Source organism: Cygnus olor, chromosome Z, assembly GCF_009769625.2.
Source record: "Cygnus olor isolate bCygOlo1 chromosome Z, bCygOlo1.pri.v2, whole genome shotgun sequence".
Taxonomy (NCBI): Eukaryota; Metazoa; Chordata; class Aves; order Anseriformes; family Anatidae; genus Cygnus; species Cygnus olor.
In genome coordinates, this window is record NC_049198.1 from 10,561,128 (window position 1) to 10,572,685 (window position 11,558).

At 55.8% G+C, this 11,558-nt stretch overlaps 2 protein-coding genes across 10 annotated transcripts in view; one reads left to right on the forward strand and one right to left on the reverse strand.

The window, feature by feature from the left end:
* RUSC2 (RUN and SH3 domain containing 2) overlaps positions 1-8,619 on the forward strand; it is a 53,309-nt gene extending 44,690 nt beyond the window's left edge. For all 9 annotated transcript variants that reach the window (XM_040540277.1, XM_040540281.1, XM_040540284.1 and 6 more), the window contains 7 exons: positions 67-143; positions 2,175-2,349; positions 3,206-3,311; positions 4,090-4,136; positions 5,673-6,648; positions 6,894-7,067; positions 7,232-8,619. In XM_040540277.1, the coding sequence (XP_040396211.1) occupies positions 67-143; positions 2,175-2,349; positions 3,206-3,311; positions 4,090-4,136; positions 5,673-6,648; positions 6,894-7,067; positions 7,232-7,412 (1,736 nt within the window). In that variant the 3' untranslated portion in view covers positions 7,413-8,619. The remainder of the gene's footprint in view (positions 1-66; positions 144-2,174; positions 2,350-3,205; positions 3,312-4,089; positions 4,137-5,672; positions 6,649-6,893; positions 7,068-7,231) is intronic.
* A 412-nt stretch (positions 8,620-9,031) lies between these two features.
* Positions 9,032-11,558, reverse strand: FAM166B (family with sequence similarity 166 member B). The gene is made up of 5 exons (XM_040541085.1): positions 11,115-11,558; positions 10,689-10,846; positions 10,050-10,200; positions 9,473-9,682; positions 9,032-9,120 (listed from the first exon to the last, which is right to left on the reverse strand). The coding sequence occupies exons 1-5, from the start codon at positions 11,227-11,229 to the stop codon at positions 9,032-9,034; spliced, it is 723 nt and encodes a 240-aa protein (XP_040397019.1). The 5' UTR covers positions 11,230-11,558.

Consider the following 11,558-nt stretch of genomic DNA (forward strand, 5'->3'; position numbering starts at 1 on the left):
ATGAAGCATTTGGTCTGGGTTTGTCCTAGAAGCCCCTCAGGCAGCTCTGATTCTCTTTCCCTCTAGCTCTGGTGAAGGCAGTCAACACTGCTGTCGATCTGATTGTGGCTCACTTTGGAACCAGCAGGGATCCAGGGGTGAAGGTAAGTCTTGCTTTCAGTTCAGTATGGCTGCTCAACATCATGAGCAACATAGAGAGGATGGAGAAATATTGCCTCTCCATTATTTTCCAGTTCAAAAACTAAGAGGCATCAAGTGAAGCTAGTAGTACCAAGAGCAAAACAAAGAAACATGATTGTTCGTCATGCAGCAGACAGTAAATGTGTGACAGTTCTTGCTGCATGATATTGGGAATGCCAAAAGGTTACGTGGGTTTAAGAGAAGATTGGAAAAATACAGGGAAGGGAAATTCATTGATGTCTACTACACACAAAGGAATCGTGTCCACCTCAGGTAGTCCTAGTTGTAGGCTGGGTCAGCATTATTAAATTGAAGTATTATATATTTTTGCTCCGGTTTGACTGTTTCTTATGTACTTTCATGATATACTCTACCAGGTAGAGAATACCAGGCCAGCTGGACCTCTGGTCTGATGTGGTACAATGGCTCTTTTTTCTCATATAGTGGAGAGTTATGTCTCCTTTCTCCATCTGTCTCATGATTGTGTTCTGGCACTGGTGGCAGAGCACAGTGCAGTTCCTTGATGTATGATAGGACTCCATAATGATAAAAAAATGTGTTAATCATTGACCATCTTGGGCGGGTGGTCTTTCCCTGTGGCCCTTACCATATACCCACAGGCTTCAGAGTGCATCTTGATTGCCAATGGCTGTGTTTGGCTTGTGCTCCCCTCATTGCTCAGTTCTGGACTAACACAAGCAGAGCAAGCTTGCTTGTTTAACCCAGACAGTGTTTTCAGTCCTGTGATGCTCAGCATGCTTGTGGTGCCTCCTCTCAAACCAGAACAGTATCCTTCAGCTGCAGAGACTCTGTGGCAGCACTGTAACACTGTTTGAAGATGACAACTTCCCCTGGAGTGCCATTCCGAAGGAGAAACTTGACTAGGACAGATTCCAAGCCAATTCAGTCTTATCTCACAGCCCAGGGTAATTTGCCCCTAATTACAATTGTTGCTGAGGCAGAGATTGTTGTGCAGTGTAACTTGAGCTGTTTGGATTTCCACAGCTTTTTGAAAAGTTCACTGTGAATTTCCTGTGCTTGCTGTCTTGGTTTGGGGAATAATTGCAACATTTGCGCGTTACTTTACTTGCCAGACAATGCTATGGTTTTGATCTGGGGTTTCTTTATGTGTCAGAGTGCCAAGGGCTGAGCATTCACCTGTCAAAAGGCAGCACCCGTACATAATGCTCCCACGCTTGATGGATCTGGCAGGATTATTCCTGACCCAGAAGTTCAGTCTGAGTTCAGGACTTTGTGGACCCATGCCAACTGGCCAGTGTAATTCCAGCTCAGCTGGTAAAATCTGTGCCCCAAATACAGCTGCCTTGGACCACCAACATGATGTGTAAGGTCCAGGGCTGACCCCCCTCTGGATTGACCCTTGGCATCTCAAGGACTGCATGCAGCAGGATGTGTCCCTTCCTGCTTGATGCTGGGCTCTTACATGCCTCCTCACTTCAGCCTGGGCTCTGTCCAGCCATTTTCCCCTCATCTTGTTTATTTATAGTAATCCCCAGGAATTATAGCTCAGCTCATCACTGAGTTAAGTGTTCTTTAACCCCTCTGTGCTGGAAGTTCCTAGGTCATTTGCTGCTTCCTGCTTCTAAAATAGCAACATGAAAATCTTCTATGGCAGCAGAGGAAGTCCCATCTCTTTTCTTCCTCCAGCAAGACAGCCTTGGTATACCCGGGAGGAGAACTGGGTATCCCTTCTAACTGGAATATCCTCTGTCCAAGCTGGGATATTCTCTTCACAAGCTGTTGCCTTATCTCAGCCTGGGCCAGACCTTGCACGAAGCAACCCAGAATTGTTTTGTGAGGCAGCAGGGGTGAAGAGGAAGAGTCTGCCTGTTCCAGGAGCTGCTGAGCTTCATCATAGCCTGAGTATTGCCAGCTAGGTGACTGTAGTAGACAGGTGGGCCTGGCATGTTTGCATGTGTTTGTACCATGTAGAGCAATTACCAACCCTCTCCCTGTTCCCTCTTCTCCCTTAGGCCAAACTTGGGAACAGCTCTGTGAGCCCCAATGTGGGACATCTCATCCTGAAATACCTGTGCCCCGCTGTCCGGGACATCCTGAGTGATGGGCTCAAGGCCTACGTCCTAGACATGATCATTGGCCAGAGGAGAAACATCCCCTGGAGCGTGGTGGAGGCATCCACCCAACTAGGTATGGAGGATGTGTGGTGATGCCTGTCACTCTGTGGTACTGCTGTGCTGTGGCTGGGAGGTGCTGGGGAAGGTCCAAATTCTGCTATAACAGGCCCTAGCAATGAAAAAAAGCCCAGACAAAAAAAATAATAAAAAAGAATTTTCTTCCCCTGCCACCTCGAGTTTCTGGATTGTTTCTAAACCTTCATGTTTAGCCTTGCACAGCTGCAGGTGTAAGGCAGAGCTGTGCTCCAGCCTGATCTGTAAGAAAATTTGCACACAAAGCTTGCTGCTTTCAAGTATGCCCATGTCACCTGCACCCTCTGCTAGTACCAGTCTGCACCCCGGATCGTGGCAGTGGCTACCATCCAGCAGAACTCCTTTCTGAGGTTACAGATGGCAGGCCCACACTGATTTCTGCATCATGAAGAGCTTACAGCCAGGGCTGGGAAGCCTTCTAGCCTGTTTGTGGCGCATCTCCAGCTCTGGGGTTCTCTCTGTGATTACAAACACCTCAAATTATAACCAACAACTGCAATGTTATTTTTGCCTGGTGATTCTGAGCCGAGGGCCATGATTGTCTCTGAACTGTGGGAAGCAGGTCCCTGGGGCACCTTCATGCATTGAAACTCTCCCAAAGTTTTGGAGTGACAGCCTGAGAAAGACTGCAACCCATCTCCTCTGGGGAATCTCACTGTTGGAATGGAGTGAACTCATCTTGGTGACCGGTGGAGGGTCATGCAGGCATGGGAGCTGGGCACATTGTAGGCAAGGGAGCTCAGACACCTTCTGGCTATGCCTGAAGGCTGCTTCCTGCAGTGCTGTTTTGACTTTGCTGACCACAACTAATCCCAGCATTTCACTTCTCTCGACAGGCCCCTCTACCAAGCTGCTGCACAGCCTCTATAGCAAGATCAGCCAGTACACGGAGCTCACCAACCACAACATGAGGTTCAACGCATTCATCTTCGGCCTCCTCAAGTAAGCAGGCTCCCTGGGCTGACTGCTTGCCATTGTCCAGGGCTGGCAGAAGGTGCTGCTTCTTGTACAGAAACAGGCACAGTGGCCAATGAAAAGACTTAAGAAACCTGGGAAGCAGCTTCCCAGCTGTAGGTGAGGGAAGGAAGAAGCTGTGAGTTTCAGGGAACACCAGAGGGATCAAAACCTACCCCTACCAGGCCAGGACTGAGAAGGGCTGGCTGTAGCCCACTGAAGAACTTTGTCAGCTTATTCTGGCCCCAAAATGCTAGGTGGGAAGAGTCGGTCTGTCAGGACTCATATAGGGATTGACATAACATATGCATATATTACTCCCGAAAATCCCTGTGACACTGCTTCCTAGAGCTGCAGTAAATGCAATGGAGTCCCCAAGGTCTCCAAATATTGTGGGACCCCTAGGAGCAAGCTATGCCCTGCTTTCCCGACCTGGCTGGCCCAGCTCTTTTCTGCTGGCACAGGATGCCAGCATATTTTGGGCCAAGCTTGATGCAGTGATTTCATGTTTGTAGTTGATTTGCCACTTCCATGTAAGCACTTCTCAGCAAAGCTAAGCTCTTTATATAGGAGCTGAGTGGTGTGGAAACTTGCAGGGAGCATGGCTGTTAGGGGTTACAGTTGCACAATGCCACATTGCAAAGCAAACAGGTTTGCTCCTTCACAGGCTGGGTGGCTGTGCTCAGTGCGTGCTGATGGGAGTGATGAAGGGGACAAATTGATTTTGCTTTTTCTCTTCTTCCCTGCCCATATTCCCTTCCTATAGTATCCGGTCCTTGGAGTTCTGGTTCAACCACCTCTACAACCATGAAGGTAAGAGGCTGTGGGCTGCAGAGAGGACCAAATTCTGCACATTGTGCAGCACAGGTCTAAGCTCTGGGCCCTATTTGTCTCTTGGTGGTCTCTCACTGCTGCTCCTCTCTGCTAGACTTTATTGCATTCCTGGTGTAAATGTCGCTGGATGGCTGCTCAGCTAAAGGAAGGGAGATGGAAGTCAAAGCTCCGTGCAGCTCCCTCCACCTGAGTTGTGGAGAGCCTGCCCACCTGTGTCCTTCCCAGCTGCAGCTGGTAGCCAAGGCTATATCCTACAGTACAAATCCCTCAGTCTACCCTCAGACCAGGTCTAACCCTCTCCAAATGTCTGTGTCCCCTGCCCAGTGCCTGAGAACTTTGTAGAACTGGAAGTGTGAACACTTATCTGAAACCCTTGAGGCAAGTGAAATAGAAAGGAAAGCCTTAAGGCAAACAAACAGCAGATTTTCCTGGATGTATCTGTTGTTTTTCTTTTCAGCCAGAAGTGTTTCTGGAGTGTGTAGATAACCTAGCAGCAACAATCAAGCTGCCCGATGCCTGGAAGCAGCATGACTAAGTGCTAAGTGCACCATGGAAGCAGCATGACTAAGTGCTAAGTGCACCGTGAGGCAGACACCCTCGACCTGCTGGGTTCCCTGAGAGTGCTGCTGGCTTAGTGCATGCTCAGCCCAGGGCCCCATGCACTGCAAGAAGTCCAGCCCGGTATCTTCTAGCAGGTTTGGGGGCTGACAGCAGACATTGCTTTGGTCCATGTGTGCTGTCAGCACTTTGGAACAGATTGCCTTTGTAGTGAACGGTGTAACGAGAGGAAGCATCCTGTTTTTCTGGAGCAGAAGACAACCGTTGCGAATCTTCTGTTTCAAGCCATCATTAAGAACTGAAAGTCTGAGGTGGGGCTGCCAAGTGGCTGAAGGCTAGGCATAGGGTTTGCAGATAAAGTGCAAATCCTCTCTGTGGTGCAAGTTGGTTAACTCACTGCAGACAAACAGGCACAAAGCCTGTGCCAAACTCTGTCCTGTGAGTGACACATGACAGCAAAGCTAGTGGTGGGGCAGTGCAGAAGTGTCCAAAGGAAGTGTAGGATGAATGCTGCAGGTAGAAATACTGTTCTATTTTCTGTTAGGATCCGTGGTCCAGCCCAGCCAGATCCCTGGAAAGGCTGTGTTCAGCTGTCCCTGACACCTCTCCCTGTAGGGCACTGGTACTGGCTCAGATCTGCAGATCCTTGTTCATATCCAGGGGGCTGGAAAAGAGAATCTTAATGTGTGACAACCCTCTCTGATGCTTTTTGTTTGCACCCTGCTCCTCTGGCCTTTGTGACAGAGGTTGCTTCCTCCAGTGGGTAATCTGACAGGCAGGTGGTGGCTGCAGGAAGCAGGATCTGGGCCAGTTTGCCCAGTGCTCCCTGCCCCAGTGTTGAGCCTCACACTGCAGCCACAGCTGTGACCAGAAACCAGTGCTCAGTTCCTTTCCCCAGTAGCTTCTTGGTGGCTTGGCAAAGGTGGCCTCATCTAACCACTGCCTCTTGCCCTACAGATATCATCCTGGCACACTACCAGCCGGTGGGCTTCTTGTGCCTGTCTCATAGCGTGTGCCAGCCTCTGTTCGAGGAGCTCCTGCTCCTTCTCCAGCCTCTCTCCCTGCTGCCCTTCAACCTAGACCTCCTTTTTGAGCACCACCTGATGCAGATGGGCAAAGAGCAGCAGCAGCAGAAGGAGCTGCTGCGTGTGAAGCAGGACCTGCTGCTTTCCGCACACTCCACCCTGCAGCTGATGCGGACGCGGGGCAGCAGCGAGGATCCCGATGGCTGCAGCACTGCCCCTGAAGCATGCAAAGTGGGTGGCAGAGACGGTGGCGTGTCACCAGGCCACAGCCCTGAACGAGCTGCAAGTGAGAGGGTCAAGGGAGTGGGGGCCTCCTCCGGAGATGGGGACAGGGAGGAAGAGCAGAGGAAGGTGCGAGAGAGTACGTGGGAAGGGAAGAAAGACAAGCAGGCGGGCTGGTGGTACCAGCTCATGCAGAGCTCTCAGATTTACATCGAGGGCTCGACTGAAGGCTCGAAGCTCATCCGTTATGAAAAGAAGAAGAAGGCATCGAGTGGTGTCCCCAGGCCAGCTGAGAACCACAGGGCACCACCTCCACGTGAAGGCGTGGTGGAGGGTGCAGAAGCCTGCCCCATCGCTGAAGGAATCTTGGAGGAGAAGCCCAAGGCCACCAGCAAGCCAAGTCCTGGAGCTGTGGAAGAGCCCCTGGAAAAGCCCCAGCAGGTACCAGCCGGTGAAGAGGTCAAGGAGCGGAGCTGGCCCTTCTGGATGGGCAGCCCCCCAGACTCAGTGGTTACAGAGCTGAAGCGCAGCAAGGAGAAGGAGACTGGGACTCAGCAAAGCTTGGGAGCAGCAGCAGCCCCCCAAGAGGAGAGCAGCAGCAGTGCATCAGAGAGCAGCCAGCCCATCAAGTGGGGACACTTGTTTGGGTCCAGGAAGGTGCAAAAAGAGCCCAGGCAACCTAACAGGTAGGGAGTGGCTTAGGGCTGGAGGGGCTGGTTAAGCTGGGCTCTGGGCTACACTGTGGTGGTACATCAGAGATGAATAGGAATGTCTTCCACACCTGGTGTGTCTGGAAGATGCTGGGTCTCTTGGGAAGGAAACAGTCTGGGGGCTGCAGTGCGTGCTGTGCGTGATCCAGACCTCTAAGGCATGACCTTGCCATGAGAGGCTGCCTTCCCCACCATGACCTGCTTCTGTCTCCTTCTTGCAGGTTGCCCTCCGGCTGGCTGAGCCTGGACAAGTCCGTGTTCCAGCTGGTGGCCCAGACGGTTGGGGCAAGCATGTGGCGAGAAGCAGCCCCTGAGCCAGAGCCCCCCCGGGCAGAGCCACCTGAAGTGTCACCTGTGCCACGGCCAGCCCAGGGGCCGTGTCCCAACCCTCCCTGGTGAGCAGTGGCATGTGGCTGTCCCACAGGGGCTGGGGACACGGTGGGATGGAGTTCACATGGGTCTGGATGTAGCAGCAGGAGGGAGTTCTGCCCCCCTGTTGGTCCCTGGGCTTCAGCATCCTGTGGTGATCTAACCCTTTCTCCCCTCTTTCTGCCCGCAGCGAGGTGAAAGCTCTTTGCCATCACATCGCCACCGAGGCAGGACAGCTGAGCTTCAACAAAGGGGACATCCTGCAGGTCATCTCCAAGGTGGATGGTGACTGGCTGCAGTGCAGCCTCGGCTCCGAGAAGGGACTGGTGCCCATCATGTACGTCACCCACCCGGAGGACGAGGACTACTGACGTGGCTGGGAGGCCAAGCACAGTACCGTGGGCTGCTGAGGCTCCTCTGGGGATGCCCACCCTGCCAGAGGAACAGACACAGCTTCTTGCTAGTTTCTTACCTTTCTTGCCATTACAGAATACAGTAACCGTAGGTGGTTCCTTCTTGCTCCTCCTCGTGCAGCTGCCAAAGGCCAAACCGGCCACGGGGCCTTCCACAAGCTGCACCTCGTATTGCCAGGCATCGCCGTGCATGCAGCCGCACCGGGCACCGTCTGAGCCCCCTCCACCCCACGCCACCTCCAGCACCCGCAGGTGGTGGGCTTGTACGTAGCAGGGATCCGAGCGGTCCCTGCCAGCGTGGCGCTGGCTCAGTTTCACGCTGGAGGGTGCAGGATGCTGGCAGTGCGGCCTCCAGCACCCCCGGTGTCATCGCCACGGGGTGGGAGCACCGTGCACTGCCACGCTGCCCGGCCACGGCCACGGGAGGGGACATGGGGTGCGTGTGTGTGCAGGGAGAGGGTGTTTGGGTCGTGAGGAAGGCGCGTGGATGTTCGGTGTGATGTAGGTCCAGGTTGGGTAGCGCCACCCTGTGCGGAGCCGGGTGCTGCGGGGTGCCCCCGCGCCCTCCACGCTGAGCAGGGAGCCAGTGCCTCGGGTGCCCTGGGATGCTCGGTGGAGGGGGGTGGGAGGGGAAGGGGTGAGGGCAGGGTCCCCGACAGGGCTAGGGGTGGGATGCTGTTTGGAGACGGGGGCCGTGCTCCCAGCAGGGAGAGCAGGGGGTGCTCCCAGAGGGAGCAGGGAGATGGGGATGGAGGGTTGGGGTGGGGGGGGATGCTCCCCATGGCGTGCGGTCGGGGGCAAGTGTCATGCACAAGGGGATGCTGGGGTTCCTGGGCTTCCCGGTAGAGGCAATACCAGCCCACCCCTGCCTTGCCATGTTCTTGGGGTGGGGGTCCTTGCCTGCCCGCTGGGTGGGGGACAGTGTTAATGAAAGGCCGTGCCAGTATTTGGTGCCTTGGCCGGGTGGGTGCTGCTCACGGCGTTGTGCCTGGGCTGGCTTCCCCGTGGCGAGGGGCCCTGGTCTTGCAAGGTTACCTCCTGCTTGTACATCGCTTAGCGGACGTCGCACCGTATTTAATTTGTATTTCCCCATTAGAACGAGGTGTCTCGCCTTTATTTATTTCTTTATTTATGATGCATATTAATAAAAAAGGTGCTGATTGAGGTCCCTTGCTCTGCAGCCTTTTGATTTCAGCCTGTCCCTGAGAAGGGCCTGGGAGATACCTGGGCTTTTTCCTGCCTCCAGCAGCAGACCTTCAGAGCAAGATAGGTTGTCCCCTGCTATCTTTGGCTCATGGCAGACCATGGGAGAGGGAAGAGATGGTTGCCACCTGGCCAAGAGTGCTAGATCCAGTCCCTGTATCACCCAGAGGTCCTTTCTGCACCCCTCCAGAGAATCCCCAGACCCAGGCTGGATGTGGCTGCCCCTGCCTGGTGTTTCCTTTCCCCGCTGTCCTGGGTGAGCCCATGTTCTTTTGTCCCTTTCCAGCTCTGGCACTGCCAGAGTGCCTCGTCTTTATTCCCTGTGCATGCTTGCAGGGACCAAGCAGGTTTTGGACCAAGCAGTTCACACCAGTTCAGTCTGGGATCTTCTTCTCCAGGGTGCTCAGGCCCGGGGAGTTGTGAGTCAGGCGTCCGTAGGTACGGCCAAACTGGAACTTGTAACCTGCGGGCAGCGGGAGGAGGTCCTGAGCAGTGCAGGGAGGAGGCGGTGAGGGATGGGCTGTGGGGCTGGGACCCAGGGCCTGGCACAACCTGTCCGCAAGGCTCAGCAGCTGTGGGTCACCTCAAGGGAACGGCTCTGGGGCATTGGCACTTAGGCTGGCATGAGCATTGGGCCCAAACCCTGCAGGAGCAAGCCCCCAGAGCCCATCCCTTCCCCTTACACCTCGGTAGCTCCCGGGAGAAGGGAAAAGCTATGCCTGGAGCACCTTTGCAGCACCTTTTTGCACCCCAAAACTAGGTTTAGAGGAGCACACTGACTCGTGCACGAGGGAGGCGTGTGTCTGGGTGCTCACCTGGGACGTAGCCTGTGTAACGAGGTAGCAGACCCCTGTCCGCAGGGTAGACCTTTCCCAGGGGTGAGAGAACCGCGCCGCCCTTCTCGGTCCCGCTCCTGCCGCCTTTCCTCAGGGTCATTTGGCTGAACTCGAGCAGGGCCCGGTTGGTGGTGATCGGGTAGCCTGTCCCGATCAGGAACCGGGCACGGGGCACAAAGCCCGTGAAGCCTGCGTGGGTCAGAGCTGTCTGTAACAAGGGCTGCAAGCAGCCCTTAGTAGTCCTGGCACCCCACAACTCGCCCAGGGGACACCCCGTGCCCACCACCCCCTCCAAACCTCCTGCCTCAAAGGGGGTGCAGAGAGACCATCAGGACAGTGTCCCCAAACAGGGCAAGGGGCAAATGTGTGCGTATGTGGGTCTATCCTCGCCTTTGAAGGATGACCCTAAATGATGCTGAAGCTGCCAGGAAGATCCTCGTTTGGGGGTACAGGCAGACCCCAGTGGGGCTCTGCAAGATGTGGCTATTAATGGAGTGCTTAGGGACCCTGCTTGTCCCCTCTCATCCCAGCCCTATCCCCCTCCTTGCGGCCTCACCTGAGATAAAATATTTTTGGGGATCATCATCCTCCATGGAGTAGGGGGATCCTTGTGGCCGGAATGCACACGGCAATGCGCACGGGGCAGTGGCGGCCGCTGCTGCTCCTGTGGCTGAGTGGCCCTGGTGGTTACCTGGCTCAGGAGGGTCCTGGTGAGGATATTTGGGGTGTGAGTACTGCCGGGGGCAGGCTGAGCAGGGAGAGGAGCCTCTGGTGCAGCTGTGCCCTGGAGCTGGTCCCGGTCTGGGGAGGGAGACTCAGCCAGCCCTCAGCACAGGGGATGTGGTGGCAGAAAGGTGGAAGCGGTGGGGTGCTGGTGGTGATGGAGGGAGGGGTGGGTGCTGGCTGCTGGCCCACAGCCTTGTGTGCACCTCCAGAGAAGACAGGAGCAAAGACAGTAATGTCACATACATGGATGCTTTCCCGAACCCAAACCCAGTAAGCCTCCACTGCAGCAAACAGTGCAGAACCCTTGCCACCAAACAAAGTCCTTCTCAACCTCCTGGTGACTGACTCCCCATAACAGCCAGCCCCACGTCCCCCTGCCCTCCGTGGTGGGGGTACCCCATGTCCCCCTGCCCACCGGGGACAGCCCTGGTCCCACAACGCGATGCACACTGGGTCCTGCCCATCTCACGTCACGGTCCTGCGCGGGGTCCTGGCACAGCAGCCGTGTCCTCTGCTCCTGCTCCTCGTGAGCAGATCCCAGCCGCTGCTGGGCGAAGCTGCTCCTGGCCTCCTTGCAGATCTCGGAGTAAGTCTTGGCAAAGAAGTGCTGGGCTCTGGGGATGAACCCTGGGAGCAGAGCACCCATCAGGTGGGAAGCAAGGGGGAGCCCAGCTTCACGGCGCAGTTCTGCTCTGAAGCAGTGATGGGGCTCTGAGGCCCAGCATTAGGAGAGGTAAAGGCATGGGGGGGGGGGGGGGGGAGGGGGGGGGGGGGAGGAATGGAAGGTGCAGTGGGAGCAGAGATGCTTTGTAAGGGCTAAGAGCAGGGAGGGTGCGGCAGCACTGGGTGCTGGCACAGGCAGGTCACCACGCCAGGCGGGATGGCCTCCTCCTACCTGTATACCCAGGGATGGCCGTGCAGCCCGGGGGCTGAGCGCCTGCCCCCCTGCAAGCTCCCAGCCGTGGGGGCGCAGCTCCCCGGCAGGACCCGTGGGTCGGCTGCAGCACCATCTGGTGGGAGCTTTGGACCTTGGGGCTGTGCAGGAGTGGGGGCTTCAGCTCCACGGACGGTTTCCTCCTGCTCAACCTGCAGTGTGCACGGTGACCAGCGTAGCTGCAAGAGCAACGCGAGGGCAGGTGGGGGACGGCCCCTGGCCACCAGCGTGTCCCAGCCCTGTGGCACCGCCGTGCTCGCCCTGGCTGCTGACAGAAACGCGCACGTTGGCTCCCCAACCCCAGAGCCTGCCTCCCTCAGGTTGTTTGGGGTCCCTCAGTGCTGGGGACTGGGGGGGTCCCGTGGCTGTGCCACCTTGCTCCAGGCTGCTGCTGCCTCCCTGGCA

Bases quoted from the DNA above. Each gene is read 5' to 3' on its own strand.
- FAM166B (XM_040541085.1), bottom strand. From the start codon at position 11,229: ATGGTGCTGCAGCCGACCCACGGGTCCTGCCGGGGAGCTGCGCCCCCA. The intron at 10,847-11,114 runs GTAGGAGGAGGC...CTCTGCTCCCAG, and splicing joins GGCCATCCCTGGGTATACAG to GGTTCATCCCCAGAGCCCAG. The intron at 9,121-9,472 runs GTGAGCACCCAG...CGCTGCCCGCAG, and splicing joins TTACACAGGCTACGTCCCAG to GTTACAAGTTCCAGTTTGGC.